The sequence below is a fragment of the Oreochromis niloticus genome, linkage group LG7, assembly GCF_001858045.2.
Source record: "Oreochromis niloticus isolate F11D_XX linkage group LG7, O_niloticus_UMD_NMBU, whole genome shotgun sequence".
Taxonomy (NCBI): domain Eukaryota; kingdom Metazoa; phylum Chordata; class Actinopteri; order Cichliformes; family Cichlidae; genus Oreochromis; species Oreochromis niloticus.
The window spans coordinates 7,209,058-7,228,062 of NC_031972.2; the positions used below are offsets into that span (position 1 = coordinate 7,209,058).

General features: G+C 40.1%; 1 protein-coding gene across 1 annotated transcript; it reads left to right on the forward strand.

The window, feature by feature from the left end:
- The first annotated feature begins 2,418 nt into the window (after window positions 1–2,418).
- slc38a8a (solute carrier family 38 member 8a) lies at window positions 2,419–18,145 on the forward strand. Its single transcript, XM_003439442.5, has 10 exons — window positions 2,419–2,789; window positions 5,441–5,639; window positions 6,854–7,010; window positions 7,851–7,955; window positions 9,474–9,531; window positions 13,204–13,318; window positions 14,092–14,239; window positions 14,469–14,671; window positions 14,752–14,803; window positions 16,565–18,145. The coding sequence occupies exons 1-10, from the start codon at window positions 2,592–2,594 to the stop codon at window positions 16,665–16,667; spliced, it is 1,338 nt and encodes a 445-aa protein (XP_003439490.1). The 5' UTR covers window positions 2,419–2,591; the 3' UTR covers window positions 16,668–18,145.
- Window positions 18,146–19,005: the final 860 nt, after the last annotated feature.

Here is a 19,005-nt window from a genome sequence, read left to right on the forward strand (position 1 = left end):
TGCAGGTATCACAAAGAACTGATGAAACCTACCTACCTAACATTTTGGCTCCAGTCACCACGAGCGCTAGAGAGTGATTAAAAAGTGAAGGTTAAACCTGTGACATGAGGCAGACTGCTGAGAAGAAATAATTGCATTCCTTTCCGAGGAGTAATCACAGACTGACTGGACTAATTCCACACCACTCATGGGTTTAGTATTGGTTATGGGCTGAATTCAGTGATGCAGGCTGATTTCATCAGAGGTGATGTATGCCGGTGCGCTGGGGGCTCTGAGCTTTGGCTCTTTATCCGAGCCTAATAGGCCAGATCAGCCTGTGAATCTGTCACCAGTCTTCTTGGATGATGGCTCCACTTAAGAACTAATCTCCCTCGGAACCTTGGGAAACTGGGAAATGACCCCGGAGCCAGCTTGCCGTGCTAACAAGATTTGGGAAAGCTGGTGGTGAGTGGAGGTCACATGCCCTTGTTTCCTCCAAGGTTCCCAGATGCCAGGACTTCCTGTTGGGTCAGCCAGGTTGTAAGGTTATATTCTGAACGAGCAGTTGAAAGATATACTGGGGTGGCTCTGAGCTGAATTCTCAACTCCAAATGATCCATTGGTTCTTCCCTCATCACATCCTACTAGGATCCAGCATGACACGCTGGCTAAAATCTAAACTCCTGCTCCTCCAGTTCTCCCAGCATATCAGCAGGAACTCTCCATATAAGCTTTCTGCCTGTGTGTTTAAATAATATGCACCAAATCATCTGAATTACCCATCGCATATACCTGGAAGCAATCAAAAAAGCAGCCAGTGATGACGTCTAAAAATATAGTGCCAAACCTTGGTTAAAAATTTGAATCAGACGATTTCTGATACTTTTATCTGCCCACTAGGCTCCGTTACTAATTATTTTCCCATGTGTGTAGCTGGTGACTCAAATCAGGGCCATGACTCTTCCTCACATCTTATAGCTGCTTTGTAGCATTTTCCCTGTTTGTGCTGTGTGTGTTCTTGCATCTGTAGCATTTCTGTGCTTGGAGCTTGTCCAGGCCTGTGATACCTAAGCTGTGAAAGGACCCCCATTAGCACAGCTCCGCTCATTCATTATCTCCATGCCCAATCCTGGTGGCAGGCTCGTTAATTTTCAAAGGAATTTGTGAGATCAATTTCCTTTTCCTCAGTGTCTGAATCCCAAACACATGGGTTATGCATGCAAATCAACAAATTGCTTCTAGCTTCTGCCTCTCTCCTTTCTTTCCCCCCCAGAAAGCTGGCTTTAAACTCCGGGGTGCAATCTGTTACCCTGTGACTGCACCGCAGGAAATTGATTTGTGTTGCTTTTTCATTTTCATCCATGAAATTAAAAGTCAAGAAACTCAGTTTCACAAGTGAAATAAAGTGACATGTAAATTTTGGAAGGAATGAGTTCAAACAAAGTGGGTTTGGCTTTTGTACCCCTGAATCAATCCTGTGCATGAAATTTACAAGTTGATGCTCCCATGTTATTTCTGCTGGACATATGTAGGCTATTCAGAACTGTCTTCATGTTTACTTCCCCTTCCAGACCAGACAACCTGCTAAATGAGGCACCGCGAACAAAAGCAGACAAAAGCATCAAAAAGAGGGAATGAGAGGGAAGACGGAAAAGGGGATACAATGGCGGCATGTTTAAAGAAAAGAACTTGCAAGAAAGCTTTCAAAGAGAGACTGGCATCTTCCATTGATCCTCTGCTCCAAGCAGAAAACACTAATGTAGAGGCCAGATTCAGTGACTAAGTCTTCCTCATCCACTCTGTTTCCAGACTTTCACTGTCTTTACTAGTCAGGACATTTAGCCCTCACAAAGACCCCAACCTCCAGGATTCATTCTAAGATGTTCCTTAGCATAGATATTCCAGCCTTTTCTTTAATTCTGTCCACCCACACATACTGGCTCTTTGTTGTTGTGTGTATATATTCAGGTTACTGAATTGAGAAGCTCAATTTGACTTTTTTTCTACATAATCAGTTATGCAGACAGACTGGAAACACATTTAGCCCTTATTACGAACATATTATTAAGGTTAGTTAGACATTTCACACTATTGCTGTTCAGTTAGAGCATATTTCATAGCGTACTACATTCACTGCCAGGACCTTTAGAATAAGATATAGATGGAGAAAATATGCCATTTTTTATTACACAAGGTAATGTAAAAAATAAATGTAAATAATAAATTTGTTTTCAAATAATGTGTCACATTGAACGCTTTCTAAATAACTCCTCTGGCAGATTAAATATTACTTCTTTTATTTTGATTTTTTTCCTTTTTTTTTTTTTTAAACAAAATAAACCAAAACAAAGAGGAAAGTCTTGGGACGATAACAACAACAATAATAAAAGTTATTCGCTGGATTAAGTTAAAAGATGGGGAAAAAGTTTCCGAGCAGCACCTGAAGGCAGCAGCAGCAGATCCACCCCTCCCTCCACCCGCTCTCCAGCCGGCCCACCTTGCTCAGTGGGCCCCTATGAGAGGCAAGCCCAGCATCCAAGTGACCTGCTCCTGTTTGCAGTCTACGTGCGAGCACCGCAGTGTCGCGCTGTGAGTCTCCTGGCGGTCGGAGCATGGAGGAATTGGCCAGAGAGAGCATCAGTCTTCTGGCTTCAGCCTCGGCCAAACCACCTCTGGACGCTGGGCCCCGGCTGGGCTCCGTGGGGGCCATTTTCATCATGCTTAAATCCGCTCTGGGCGCTGGGCTCCTCAACTTTCCTTGGGCCTTCGAGAGAGCCGGAGGAATCCACAGCGCAGTCACCGTGGAGCTGGTGGGTATCTGTTCATTTTAGAGAGACATATTATAGAAAGATTCACACTTTGAAATTTTTCCCCATGCATCACCGAGTCCTGTCTAATACACAAAATTACCTTTTCTAAAAAAGATTATCTATCAGCAATAACAGTTTTATATTTATTGATTCTGGGAGTTTTTTGAGTGGAAGTGATACCTCTTATCTCTTTTAAACGGGGGCCCTCTGAGATGAATTAAAAACACTGTGATCTTCTCCACATGGCAGGAGAGGCCATATTAGACTTGACCTCAGGACCTTAAAATTCACTTTATTCTTATCTCCATAAAAATGTTCTCCTCACTTGGCCCCTATAGTGATCCAAAAGTTTGTAAAGAAATCCCCACAAAGTCTTTTTCTTGTTAATGTGCAGATTCTGACACTTGTTGTAATTTTGGCAATTTATTTAGCAAAGCAACTCCACAGAGCAAAGATTGTTCAAGACTTATTTTTTTCTTGTTTTACCCTCTCTGGATGCTCTCTGCACTCATTAAACTCGGTGAAGACTTTAAGCATATTTAAAGCTGCAGCCATTCATTCTTGGCCACTAGGGGGCAGCAAAAAGACAAATATACAGGTGCCACAATACTTGCACTTAAAATTTAACATGTGTTAGTATTCAGTGAACTTTTTGCATGTAATTATATGTGGCTAATAAAATTCCAATATTTGCTCTACTTTTAGCTCTAGTTTGGTCTTTAACAAATGGTAGATGAATGAATCCGGCCCACTGGACAGCTTTAGAAAATATAAAGACGTGCATAGATTTCAAACTTTCACCTGTATTTTAAGTTTAACAGATTTTCCAATTGATAAAGACTATCGACCATCATTGCCATTCGTGCTGCACCAAAGTAATGAGCTAACAGATAAACAATTAAATAACAGGAAAGTTCCTATTTTTCTGTTATTAGTCAGTCCATTGTAAATGAACAAAAACGTCATATTTTATCATTACAGGACAGTCTGAGCAATGAACTAACTTTTTCTGTAATTTTACACATTTATCATCTCGTCTCATTGGATCAAAGTGGGCTGTATATGGCCCACGATGTATGTAGAGTTTGACATCCCTGCTGTGGTATTATTTTCCCCTTGTACATGGTAATTATGGTAGTTATGGTTGAACTGAACTGTTAAAATCAAATCCTCCATTTGGATACTGTTGAGGCTTAACGTTAGGAGTGTGCACAGGCACAGTCACCTGCAGCTGGTAGCACTGTTTATAGACTGACTGAAGACTTTATCAGATACACCGTGTTAGGACGAAGCTGGATTCCTTTTTGCTTTGCGAAGTGTCTGAATTCTTTGTGGCATAAATTCAACAAGGTGCTGGAAACGTACCTCACAGGTTTTAGTCCATATTTACATGATCGTATCATGCAGTTGTTGTACACTTGTAATTTGCATCGGGATCGGGTGACTATGGTCTTTAGAGTACAGTGAATATTCTGTCATGTTCAAGAAACCAGTTTGAGTTCATCTGAGATTTGTGATATTGCGCGCTATCCTGCTAGACGCAGCCATCACAAGATGGGTACACAGCAGTTATAAAAGGATGGACATCAGGCAACAGTACTCAGGTAGGCTGTGGCATTTAAATGATGGTCATCTGGTACTAAGAGGCCAGAAGTGTGTCAAGAAAATATCCCTCACACCATTACAGCACCACCACCAGCCTGATCAGCGCATGACGGCGCCATGCTTCGATGTTGTTTATGCCAAATTCTGATGCTACCTTTCAAATGTTGCAGCAGAAATCAAGACTCATCAGTCCAGGCAATGTTTTCTGAGTCCTCTGGTGCCCAGTTTTGGTGAGCCCAGAACAGGAAAACTGTAGCCTCAGTTTCCTGTTCTTACCTGACAAGAATGGGACCTGGTGTGGTCTTCTGCTTCCAGGTTTAACATTTTATGAATTCGAAGATGCTCTCCCGCATAGAAGACAAGTGGCATTTGAATTACTGTTTCCATCCTATCAACTTGAAACAGTCTGGTCATTCTGTTCTGACTTCTCATATCAAGAAGATCCCAAGACCTGCTGCTTACTGGATATTTTCTCTTTTTCAGATCCCAGTAGATCAGCAGTTTCTGAAATACTAATCTAGCCTCTCTGGCACTCAGTTTAACCATGAACAGGTCATCTTGACCATGTCACCATTACATGTCTAAGTGCATTATTGAGTTGCTGTGACACCCAGTAAATTTATTAGTTTTCCATGGGGTCATTTTTCAAAGTGCTGTTCATTAAATACATTTGTCACACTGCCAATAAATGACATGCATCCACGCAGGTATTTAGTAATTGCATTAGTGTGACTTATGTTATCCATCAGAAGAGTATGCAGTACATTTAAAATAGACATGAGGACCTGATCAGAAGTTAGTGAAACACTGATGCTTCCCAAATGTGCACGGGCAAAAAGAAAACTTGAATGTTTCATGATGATCTTTTATTTACCAAGCACTTTTGGACTCAGGACCTAGAGCTGCATGTGGACAACAGGTATTCAGTTTGACTGAATTTAGGCGTTTGTCATTTAAATGTATTGAACAAAACACAGTCAGTCAAAATAACACTTGGATGTTGATTTAACATTGTCTTATTATCTTGGTTTTCTTCACCTGCTCAGGTTTCCCTCGTGTTCCTGATTAGTGGCCTGATTATCCTGGGCTATTCCTCGTCCATTAGTGGTCAATGCACCTACCAGGCGGTGGTGAAGAAGATATGTGGGCATGCCATTGGCCAGCTGTGTGAGATCTGCTTTGTCTTCAACCTCTTCATGATCTCTGTGGCCTTTCTGGTCATAGTGGATGACCAGCTGGAAAAGTGTGAGTTAATGTTCACTTTTAATTTTCAATCTTTCATCATTTCCAAACTTCACCATTTAAAAAAAAATCATTTTCCTGTTATCCAACGTTGTTTGCCAGCAGGAGTTATTCAGAGTGTGTTGTATAACTGTATTTAGTTTGAACTGTCAATGTTGTGTTGTTTTTGAATGGATAAATGCAGACACAGTGGTACAGAAATGTGTCTGTTGGCTCTGTGTTGCAGTAACATGAAACCACTGCAGCTCGTTGCAGGTTTGATTCGGCGCATTTCTGGGGGATTTTAATGTCAGTTGTTGTAAACTACAGATTTATAAATTTGATTGAACTGTGCTGAATGACAGATTTGTGTTATGTTGCTAATAAAAATTAAAAATAGGGGATCAATTTGCTTTTGGAGGCAGCCTCAAGTGGGTGGAAGAGGAACTGCAGACTTTTGTACTACATTGTTACATTAATTTTAGAGCCCTGATATTGCCTCTTTCATACAGTTCAGTTTGATACGTCAAAGAAGTGAACATGCGCTAAAGCTCAGTTAGAAGAGTGAAAACAATTCAGAGAGTGATGTAAATAGACAGTACATGCATAAATGTTCAACAATGTATTTCAAAACCACAGAGCAACTTCAGTTTTGGCAGCCTTGCTCAGCTCGTGTCATCTCTAAGATGAAATGCAGATTTAAAGTGATTAAATGATAGGGTCCTACTGCATATAATCTTTCTGTCCAGATTACAGACACTGAGTTAGATTCATTATTCATATCCTCTAAAATACACCTTTCTTGAAGGGCCAGTGGGAAAAATATATAAATCTGTACACTTGGTTTATAGAATCCATCCATCTGTAGTTTGTGGAGCCACAGATTCATTGTGTGGATTTCTAGACATATTTTATTTTTTTAGAAAAAAGGAAAGTGATTGAAGCACAAGAATGTGTTTCTGATTTAGGTTTTTGGGCACATTTACCACTGTGATCTGTTTTGAATTGGACTTTTCAGCACTTTCATTGTGCAACATCTTTTTTTAAGTTTATTTTTTTTAAACCAAACATTCAGACTGAGATAAGCAAGCAGGGAAATTGGTAGAAGCAGATTGCTGTTCATGAATCAGACAGCACAGTTTTATTTGCATTTTCTCTGGTTTTTTTTTTTTAAGTGCATTTAATTTGCACATCTGTGATATATGTGTGTTGTCATGTCGCTGTTTTGTGTCCGTCAGTGGGCGACTCCCTGTATGAGCTGGTAACTAATCTTCCGGAGTCAGAGATGCCAGAACACTTCTACACGGACCGGCGCTTCGCTTTGGTGCTGCTCTGTTTCTTCCTCATCCTGCCGTTATCCATCTCCAAAGAGATCAGCATTCAGAAATACATCAGGTCAGGTGTTACATGTGGTGCACTTATAGTAGTTCATTTTTTTTAAATTAGGTGATAATGACAGCTAATGGATGGATCAAATTTATCATTCATATTTCCTGCTGCACCCGGCTGTATCCAATTTTAGTCACAATGCCTGAACTACCCACTGAAAAATACTTGATTTCTTTATGATTATTTGTGTGAAACTTTTCATTCACAGTTTCTTTTTTGATTATTTCAAAAACTTCACTGTGCTGCCACCCAAAGGCCAAACTGTCAAATTAGGAAAAATGATCACAATATAGGAAACCAATAAGTAATGAGGAGATTAATGTTATCAAGATTGATGACCTTTTACCTGCTGGCAGCCTTCATGACAACTTTAACATCTTGGCTCATTACTGCTTGGCTCAGCATACAGTTTCCTATTTACTGTAATATTAATACAAAATCCTATTACAAGCTCCCCCTAATATCACCATTCACAGCTCATAAGCTGTTGTGTAAGGTATAGTCAGTTGCAGACCTAAATTTGAGGTTTCTGTGTGGTGGGTGAAGTATAAAAGTTGTTTCACAGGAGTAGCATAGCCTGCAAAACCGGTGTTCAGATTTGTTAAAGTGTTTTGGAGGTGTGCTTACTTAGCTTTACGGTGCCACAGCGTTTCTTTTCTTAAAGAAGAGGATTATGATCCTCATTTATTCAGAGCATGCAGGTCAAGCATGTCTCTATATGGATAAATGAGTAGAGAACATGACCCTGGTCAGCCTCCAGTAAGCCTCTCATTCATTTTACGTTGGGCTGAATGTTCCAGTCTGATTTCTGTCTGAAGCAGGCGTTTTGTCTCCATCCTCTCACAGTGTTCTGGGTACTTTGGCTGCGACCTACCTGACCACAGCCATCATCATCAAATACCATACCATGCCTTCTGTTCTGGTTCACAACAGCCCTCTCCACACCAATGGGTACGTACGTTTGTGTGTGAGGGCTCCAAATAATGGGTTCCAGGCCTCCAAACAATCTGTTTGCTTCACTGGTCACAACAGTAAGTGAAGTGAGGTTCAGACTGGTCTTTGGATAGACTGGCAGCATCGAGAGTGCAGTGAATTATCAATGCTGTGGTTGATTCGCTTGTTTTCAGTTCTCCAGCTCAATGCTTGTTTTTTTAGAACTGTGCTGATTCACTCTTAGATAACATTTCATGTAAACAATTTTAAATCCTTCACATATAATACAAATGCATTATCCACTACACCATGGAATCACTTTTGTAAAAAAAAAACCTAAACAAATGAATATAAGAGAGCAATTTTTAATTTTTAATTTTCAATTATTTGTTTTTTTTTTTTCATTGTCAGGCGGGCTGTTTCCCCTCCTTTACTTGTTTTATGTCTAGCTCAGCTAAACAAATTGTGAACCGTGTATAATTTTTGGATAAAAGTATAACTAATGTCAGAGTGAGGCTTTGATATAGACATGGTTATAATAAAATTAAAGGACAACGTTGGTTACAACAGCCTCAAAGTTCTGTAAGGTGACATTTTTAATTGATCTGGTGGAAGGGAGCGACACGGTAGCATGCTGGTTAACACTGCTGCCTCACAGCAAAAGGGTCCTGGGTTTGAATCTACCATCTGTGTTGGGCATTTCTATGTTTGCATGTTCTCTTTGGGTACTCTGGCCAAAGACATGCAGTTAGTGAGGTCAGGTTAATTGGTGATTCTAAATTGGCCATAGGTGTGAAGGTGCAACAAACTAATGACTTGTCCAGAGTGTAATCTGCCTCTTGCCCTATGGCAGCTTGGATAGACTCCACTGGTGACTTTGATAAGGATGAATGGATGGATGGATGATGTTTGCTGTGTGTGTATCTATATATATCTGAAGTCATGTGGGAAACAATCATTTCAAATTATTGCTACTAATGGAAATGGAAACTATTGAAAACGTTCCTTTTCACAGAACTCTGTGCAGACACTTTTTTGACACTGGCACCCAACACCAGGGGGTGCTGCAGAAAGGGGTTTCTTGACTGTTACGTAAGCATCAGCAATCCTGTCATCTAGTTCTAATAAACATATTCTCATAAACTCTTCTCGAGTTTTTTGACCTTGATGATGAAGTTTTCATGATTTAGTTTTCACCTCTGTGTCGTAAATATACTTCATCACTAGAGCTAGTCCACATATTGAGGTTGCATCCAGGAAATATGGCTTTTGTGAGGCTTCCTCATAAATCTGTTATGAATTGAGGCCACCAGGACAGACGCAGTTTTCCACTTGAAGCCCTGTGTTGCTCTGTCTGGATCACTGACTTAACTCGGCAGCTCTTATCACCCATTTGCCTGTGATTGACAGAGTAACTCTAGAGTGAAGAGTCTCTAAATGCCATGGCATTATCAGTGGTGCCCTAATAATAGACTAATTCTTCTTCTGGTGGCATTTGTGAATCCATGAAAATGACTCTTGTGTTTCCTCCTTAAGGATGAACTCCTTGGCCGCCATGTTCAGTGTCATCCCGACCATCTGCTTTGGCTTTCAAGTGAGTGCAACAGTTTAAAATGTGTTGATGTTGATGTTCATCTAAAACTTGGATAACATGTGTTTGCAGCATCATGCTGCTGTAAGGCTGGAGGCCAGTGCAAGCACAGCTGTCTGTGGAGGAGTACGTAATGTATCAGCAGGAAAAACTGCTTGGAAGTGTATACATGTGGCTAAATATACAAGTAATTTCCAAGCAGGTAATGAGGCACGTCTTCATAATGTTTCTCCTGAACGTCTTTTAGTCATACTGCAGATATTTTGGACTTTAGTATTTATAAAGGCTTTAGATATGTGGCTCTGATGTTTCTGCCTCCAAAACCATTGAGATAAATGGTAAAAAGCACGACTCATTTGCCTCTGCAAAACGATTTGGAGATAGAAAAATAAGAAATAATAAGACAGGAAATTAAAAACAAAAGGTAAATGTGGCAAATAAATGATCTCACTGTACTGGAAAGATGCAAACAAACACCAGGTTATTATCATGTGTTCTGTATTAGTTTCTGTTTCAGCTTTGGACTGGGGGGGGGTTTAAGTACGGCGTTTTGTTGCTGGCAGGAGAATTTGAATTGTTTGCCTGAGATACTAACAGTTGAGGGATTAATTTAATTTTGTTGCCAAATTTCTTGAGATAAGCTTAACGTTTGCTCTTAATTTGAGTGGAAAAAAAATCTGAGCTACTGCTCTTACAATCAAAAAGCTTGAGAAATGGCTCAGTGGTTTTAATTTAGCTGACATTTATAGATGTATACAAACCAACGTAATGGGAGAGAATGCGTTTAGATGACATGTGATAATTTGCTGTAATTTAAAATATGGGTCTTATGTTTGTAAATGATACAGAAACAGCTGTCATGTCACATTCAGAAAATAACAAGAAAAGTGTTGTTTTGTTCTTGTGCTTTTAAGGCTGAGGACACTGACACTGAGGGCTATTAAAGGCATTAGGTCCATACGTTTTGGAGCAATAACAATTTTTGTAATTTTGACTCTTTATACCAACATAGTGGATCATAGTCTCCAATCAAGAAACATCAATATGAATGTAAATACAGAGGATTTACAGCGAGATGCAAAGCAATTGTTTGTGTCTTGCTGTAGAACATGAAGGGCAGATTAGATTTTGCCAGAAAACATCTGAAACAGGTTTCACAGCTAAAAAAAAATAGACTTATAAAACCCAGTTTGCCTTCTATTGGAACAATGGAAAGAGAAAAGTATTAAGAAGGAAAGAAACAGCTCATGATCTGAACCATATAAGATTATCTGTCAAACATGGTGGAAGGAATGTTATGGCATGGGTATGGATGGCTGCCAGTGGAACCAGGCCACTAGTGTTTTTAGAAGTTAGATGAAGTGTGAAGTGGAAAAATACTATACTGATTGCTCAGATCAGCCAAATGCTGCTACACAGATTAGATGGCTTTTCACAGGGCAAATGATTCAAAGCATATCTTAAGACTTTGATGACTTGGGTGGCAGATTTAAAGGGTAGTGCAAAATCAACCCAAGTTTCTCAGGACAAAGAATTTAGACCAGAACATGTTGTTCAATTACTGAACACAAAACCGAAGGCAGAGAGACACAAAACGAGCAGCAACTAAGGGAAGCTGCATTAGAGGCCACCGAGAGTATCTCAAGAGAGGAAATACAGCATTTAATGATGTCCATGGGTTCTCGACTTCAGGCACACATTGACTGCAAAGGACTTTCAAGCATTAAAAACAATACTTATTTGAAATTATGTGTCCAGTTACTTTTGTGCCTCTGAAGATGGGAGACTGTGTATAAAAATGCCTGTAATTCCTAAATAGTTGAAAATGTTTGTTAAACCCCTTGAATTAAAGCGGGAAGTTTGCAGCTCAATTACACAGATTGTTTCATTTAATATCCACTGTTTTGGTGAATGTAGGCAAAAAAATGTGCCATTGTCCAAAAACAGATGTGACTGTGTAAATGTTAAAGCAGTCATCCTGTAACTTTGTCTTGTATGAAGCACCGTAGTTGCAGTTGGATAAGAATAGAAATCTTCCATGTCTTGATTCTTTCTTCCATAAAGTATCAGGAATCAAAATAGAGCTTTATCGTTAAAAAATAATGCTAAACTATAGTTGGCATGGCCCTCACTCTCCCTGGACAGCCTCTCTGCATTGCTGCCGCGGCCATCACATAAAATTAAAATGCCAAAACAAGTCACATACTTTTGCGTTCACACAGAAGCTGGCAAATCGGTTACAGAAATAAACAAAGGAAATCCATCTATATTTACACCAAAGGTGCTTGGAAACTATAGGTGCCAAGGTCATGAGGTATGCAGCTTAACCATTTAGCCACTGGGGCGCACTACAAGCGAGAGGGCCAAGCTATGACAAAGTCTGAGATGCACGATGTTTGCTCAACACGTACCAAAAAGAAGCTTTAAAACTGCTGTCAGTGCTTTGTCAGGGCTCTTACTGCATCAGGCAGGCGGGCAGGTGGAGGGAGTTAAATATCTCGACGCAAGCAGAAGTGAGGATGTGAGGATGCACATCTCAGCGTTATTGACTCAGTGCGTGCCAGATGTTTAGATTTTGGAATATAAAATGAAGCTACTGCGAGGGCTCCATTAGGTGGATCAGCTGTGTATGAAAGCTGATATTTCCCGCAGCAAATGTTTATGGCTGATAATGTCTAGCTAAATGTAACATCAGCAAAACGTATAGATTATTTAGCAGTAACTGGGATGTCAGTTCTGGCTTTTCAGTGCTATATACACTCTCACATCGTATCATTCACCTCCATTGTATCGGGCTGGAAACACAGAAGTGGTTTTGTGTGTTTTTTTGCTCTTTGATGTAATATAGAACTTTCTATGTAGCATATAATGGCTCATATTGGAGAGTGGGTGTTCTCACTTAATCTTTAAGGCTTCTCAGGAGAGTGTGTTTAACTTCAGTGTAAAGGTCAGCAAGCTGCCGCTCACTGTGCTCCATGGGAGCGCCGCAGAGTGAGCTTTTCATATTTAATAGCAGGGCAGAGTGCATGGAAAAAAGATCATTCTGTCAATCTCAAGCAGGACAGACTGATGTGTAACTTCCCAAGTTGCCAAGGTAACCCCTGAAGGCTGCTGGTGGGATCTAATAAAAGGAGGCGAAAGCGTGAGAGGATTGATGCATGTCCTCTCAAACAAACACATAGACACGCTCCCTCAGGGTGAGTGATTGCAGGGCAAAGGGTTGAATAGAGGGCTGATGAGATCCTGAGAGGAAGGGAGGGCAAGGAAAAAGGAAGCGAGATTTAACACTGCCCGGTGGCAGCTGGGATCAAGTAGGGACAAGAGTCTTTATCCTGAAATCTATGAAGGTTTAATTCAGCCCTATTGTGCCACTGACACAGCCTGTGCACCTTCTTTTATTTCCTACCTCAGTTCATCACACTGGCAGTAACATCAGACATAATAAGACCTTTGGATCCCCAGCCTGAACTATGAGATCCAAAGAGAGGAGAATAATCCGACGCAGGCTGTTACAGAGGCACACAGTCTGACCAGCGACTACTCCCTGGTTGAAGCGTTTGGCTCTGTGTGTCAGGGGATTGTCTGACTGTGGGCACTGTTACTGTTTCCTTCAACTGCAAAGAAGGAGCTATACTTAAAGTGTGATTGAATTTCACATCTTTGTGCTGGTTCCAGTGTCACGAGGCATCCATCGCCATCTACAGCAGCCTGGAGAACCAGCGGCTCTCTCACTGGGTCTTCATCTCTGTGGTCTCCATGATCTTCTGCTTTGTCATTTACTCCCTCACAGGTCAGATGACTTCATCTGCTTCCTCTCTCCACAACCCACCCAAGTTTTATTTCATATCTTAGATGTTATATAGTCTTACACACTTTTTTTTATTACTTGAATACTGTTTTTATCTCACTAATCAGGGACTTGTTTAGAAGTCGATGGGAAAATGAGCAGTTGATGGCCTTTGTAAACACTTTTTTAAAGGTTGATTATCCTATGTGCTAGTTGGAAGCTCTTTTGAACATTAATTTTGTAATTTGTAGTTCTATGTATAATAAAAAAGATGATAGAGTAAGAGTAGAGTAGGCCTTAGGGTTTGGGACTTTGTGACTGAATGGGGGGAGAGTTTTCAGTTTATTTTGGGACAAAGTCAGCCTGCTTTTTAAGCCTCATTTTTACCAGTGACTCTGCAAAATCAATAGAATTTCAGTGACCAACAAGTTAATTTCAAAATAATCTTCAAAATAACTCCACAAATATGCCTGTTTAGGCATTTTAAGGTGACTTCAGAGTTGCTTCTACAGGACAACCTTCATGTCTCATTCAGGTTCATTCATTGTGACGCTGGGTTTCATAAAAACAAGCTGGTGATGCCCCAAAATACTCAAGTCAAGGATTAAAACCATTACCTCATAAAGCAATGAGTTACATCACGGTGACTTTACCCAAGTTTTATATCCAGTTTTTTAAATCACTCATTAAACGATTATAAATCATTGTTTGTGTGGCTGCAGATAAGCTGTAGTTGTTGGTAACGGTAAACCTTCACACTTCTCCCTCTGTTGCAGGAGTTTATGGGTTCCTGACATTTGGAAAGGACGTGAGGCCTGACATTTTAATGTCGTACACCAGCAGCGACGTCCTGATGCTGATCGCAAGGCTGCTGTTTGGCATCTCTATCATCACCATCTATCCCATCACCCTGCTGCTCGGCAGGTCAGCGACTCTTCAGTTGAATCTTGTTAACTTGGCTCACTTTTCCAATTAAATGAAACGATTCTCAGTCGTCTGAGTTCAAGCAAAGTTTCATATTTAAAAACTCTTACCTGAAGTGAGCAAAACTGTGACCACCTAAATCGTCTTCACAGGGTGCAATGTTTCGATTACAAAAGACAGTATGTGGCTACGTGAAGATTGTTTAAGCACATCTGTTTCTGCTCCTCAGATCAGTGATCCAGGACCCGCTGCTGAGCTGGCGGCAGAGACGCAGTGGCGTGGTGACGGTAGACTGTGAAAGCCGCAGCCGCTACATGCTAACAGTCCTGTGGATAACCGCGACGCTGCTCATTGCTGTGTTTGTACCAGACATCAGCAAGGTCATCAGTGTGATCGGAGGGATCAGCGCATTTTTCATCTTTATCTTCCCAGGTAGCGCTCTTGGTTGTTGATGCGTGTTATGACAAATGTTTCACATGTCCTCTTAAAACTTTGTGTTTGTGTTTGAACAGGGCTCTGTTTGATGTTTGCCATGCAGTCAGAGCCGGTGTCCTGTAAGACCAGGTGAGGGAAAAACTTCATTTAAATGTTAATGTAATGCAAATATACAGATGGAAGGTAATCCAAGGAAGAGACAAAGAATGAAGGAACTTAGCATAATAAGCTGAAATGTCTGGGTGGATGTTTGACTGGATCTTCACGCTCTCACTATATCTCAAGTTGTTTTCATGTGACAACTGTATTAGTAATATTATCATTGTTCTTTTTCCTCCATTTACTCTATTTCACTGTATGTGCCGCTCTCTGTAGTCTCAATTCCCCCATGGAGATAAATAAAGTTATCTGAATCTGAAGCTAAAGTGATTAATTTAGCAAACATCTAGTCAGGAGCGATATAAACAACTCAGCTGGCTAATTCATAAATCCATAATAATTCGGGATGATGATCTGGTAAAATCAAGATGCAAATCAACAGCTCTATCACAGGACTGTCACAGTACCAGATTTTTATCATACATAAAATGAGAATATTGCTATATCCATTGAGAATTTGATGTAAAAAGTACAAATCCCACATTAATTTTTTATAATTTATTAACTCCCTGTTGCCTTTTGTAAGGCAAATAGTTGCTAAATTGATGATAACATAGAGAAACTAAACTGCAGTGAGTCAGTTAGGGCAACCATAGACACTTGAGAGTGAAGGTGCAGGGCAAACAGAACCTGTGTATTCAGTGAAGTCTTTTCATTAGTGGGATTGTTAGAAATCAGTCTTTATTCAGTATCACAGCACTGCTCTCATAGCTTACATCAGTTAGCATCATTATGCATCAGAAATTTGTCTAAGGAAGGTTAAAACTAGGCATTTTTCTTCGTGCTCTCTGTGTCGCCTCATACTGTGTTTGAACACAGCTGAATTCACACTACAGTGTTTTCTACATTTATGGTGTGATTGCTGCTCTCCATATTTCTTGTTGTTTTCTGTCGTCAGACAACTTATGAAATAGTGACTTAATAGGAGCAACTAAACTTAAGTTGATGACCTGGAGACATTGAAGCTGCTGTTGTGATAAAATATTCATAGTATGATTAACATCCTCTGACAGTTGCTGTAGATAATGATAATCATGTTTCCAATTTCTACACAAAATTTGCTTTTCTTTTTTTTAATCGTGCAGAAAGCTGAAACTAAGAGAGATAAATGCATGAATATAATCCTCTAAGCGTGTATGGCTGGAATGTAGAGTTTCAGTTAAACTTTTAATCTTGTGGTTCTAAACTTGTAAAGAATTCTTTAATAGTAGTCGCAGGTCTCAGGATGTGAACCTGTCTGTCAGCTGGTTTGCTTATTCAGAGATTCCTCCTCAGAATAAATCAAATCCACAAGCTGTGTCTGTGTCTAACTCAATTATGAACCCACCTGTGCGTGGTTGGCACATGCATATTAAAAGGATAAAACTTTTAGAGAAACATTTTCAGTTTTTTTGTTAATTTTAATGACCTCGCTCTATTAATAATGGTGTGATAACTTGGCAAAACTCTAAGGGCTACAGAACCATTAGTTGACTCCTAATTTTTCTCTCACTTGTGTAGCAACATAAGAAACAGTACAACCTACGGCACAGAGTCTGCAAGTAAAGCAAGACAAAAAGGGTAAAATGAAACGTGATAATTGGTTTATTTAGTGCCACTAGTGAAGGTCAGACTAAATTCAGTGCTGCTGCACCATCTGTTTCTTTGAGTGGGTTAAGACTGGGTTGAAGGATGTTACTGAAAGTAAGTTCCATCATTTGTTTACCATTTGTACCACTTGTTGTCCTCCAGAGTCATCTTCACGGTTTGGGGGGTGGTGACGCTCATCTGTGGATCCTTCATATTTGGCCAGAGCACCACCATCGCTGTTATGCAGCTCCTCGGAAAGATCTGACTCTTCCATGTTCCTTGATGGTCCGAGTGTTTTTAGAAACAGACAGTGGGGAATAAATCTAAACTCGCCTATCCCTGAAATAACCGATGGTGAGTTATGGCTCTTTAACAAGACATGGAGATGACTCTGGATCAGAGAAGCAGCCTTTCAAAACTTGCAGCTTATGGTTTTTAAAGGACTGAACCCAGCAATCCTGCCTCCCTCCTCAAAGTACAGGATGTTACTTTCACTTGGGATAATTATTCCTACTTGATATATGATTATCTATGTCTGTACCTCTTGCCTTGCTGACATGAAATCCTCAGGTATTTTCTATAGTTTGTGCTTACAGTCTTATAACACACTGCCACTTTCGGTTTAAAGCCCTAAATAAAGCTCTACCCTTAGCTTTATCTGTACAAAGCTTAGTATAGAGCTTTATCTTGATATTGTAGAATCTTATAAAATCACACACAGCACCTTTTTCACATTTTCTTGAATAGATTCTACTTTAAATAAAGTAAAAATATTCTCAATAGTGCAACATAAATAATCAAGAGCCATTAAAACTTAAATATTATCATGCAGGCCAAATGGGATGTTTTAATGAGACATGACCTTTTTTAATGATAAATCTTTTCCATCATTTCTTGTTTGCCTGTTACTGCTGATATGTGGGTAGGCCTTTGGTGGAGCCATAAACGACTGCGACAACAGTAGCTTGAGGTTGCAACATGAATTCAGGAGAGAGGATAGTTTTGTGTTTCTGTACGTGAATATTTGGTTTTTGTGTGTAAAAGGTCTTTTTTTTTTAATGTCTTAAAGAAAAAGCTACCTTTTGACATTTGTATTAATTGTCATGGTCCTGGGCCATTTTGACCAGTGTTTTGAATTTTCATGCATTTTTGATCAGTCTGTTATTTTTGAGTTCTCTTGTATCTTACGGTTCCCAGGTTATTCTGTTCAGTATTGTTTATTAGATTTCCCCTCGTGTCTTTACCCCCTGCGTCTCCCTCTGTGTATCTGTGAGTTCTTGTGCCTTGTTTCCCCTCATGTTTTATTCCATGTTTCCCAGCCTGTCATGTCTGTGCTCTCCCTCGTGCTCCCTCAGTCTCTCTCCCCCTCCCGTCTGCGTCTCTGTGCACTTCCTGTTTTACTTTGATAGTCTCCCGTCAGTGTAGGTCATATTGTGTTTGGTCCTGGCTTGTCTAGTTATGATTATTCGAGTTAGCTGCGTTACTTGTGTGCTCTCATGTCCCTCGTGTATTTATGTCTGCATCTCCCTCAGTCCTTTGTCCTCCCTCTTGGCTGTGTTTCCTTGTGTGCCTCTCCGTATTAGTTATGAATTTCCCAGTTTAGTTTTGAATCGCCTTTTTCCCATTCAGCGAATAAAGCTGTATTTTGAGTTAAAGTCCTGTTTTCGAGAGTTTGCGTTTGGGTCCTATTCCTGTCTGCACACAGCCAGTTCATGACATTAATTTTACTAGACAAAAAAACAACAAGACAACTGAATAAAGCAAATTGTAAACTTATTTTGCTTATTTATTTGCTGTTTGAATAGCAGCCTGCACTTTGAATCATTGGGGGTTACACACAATAGAAAAGCAATAAGCTATCTACCAAAGCAATCACAAGGATGTTTTGGGTACGGCATCCGAAACTATGAGCAATATTACCAAGGAAGAGTAAACCATCTCCTGGAGCCACTCACCAACTGGTAGAAGAATGCTCATTTCCCCCCACTGGTCTGTAGTTTTATTTTACTAATTTAATGGCTTGCCTCATGAATATTTTACCTCAACAGTACTGCTGAATAGCTCTACAAGCTTGTCGTGTTGGGCTTCAGTTCAATTTAATTTTATTTACATAGTGCCAAATCACAACAGCAGTACATCAAGGTGCTTTATACTGCAGGGTAGGGTTACAATACAATAATAGAGAGAAACCCCCCAAATCAGACAACCCCCTTAAGCAAGCACTTGGCAACAGTGGGAAGGAAAAATTCCCTTTTAACAGGAAGAAACCTTTTGGCAGACCCAGGATCAGGGAGGGGCAGCCGTGACTGATTGGGGGAGGGGGGGGGGGGGGGGTAATGGGAGGAAAGGCACACTGGAAAAAAGCAAGATTAATAATGACTTGTGATTAAATGGTATATAAATACTACTTTGCACTGAGTTGACAGTTGTACGTAGACATTGATGGACATTTTTGCTGATTAGCTAATGTAGTGCTATGCAGACCTTGTGCTGTATGATCGACAGTGTTAAGTTTTTGTGTCCAACGCATTTCTGAGTAAAGCTATTCTGGAGCGCATGCTAGGGAAACATTTACCACATTATAGGTTTCACACCAAATAAAC

Coding starts and splice junctions, on each gene's coding strand:
- slc38a8a (XM_003439442.5), top strand. CDS start 2,592: ATGGAGGAATTGGCCAGAGAGAGCATCAGTCTTCTGGCTTCAGCCTCG. Junction 13,319..14,091: donor TGTCATTTACTCCCTCACAG/GTCAGATGACTT, acceptor CCTCTGTTGCAG/GAGTTTATGGGTTCCTGACA. Junction 14,804..16,564: donor CCGGTGTCCTGTAAGACCAG/GTGAGGGAAAAA, acceptor GTTGTCCTCCAG/AGTCATCTTCACGGTTTGGG.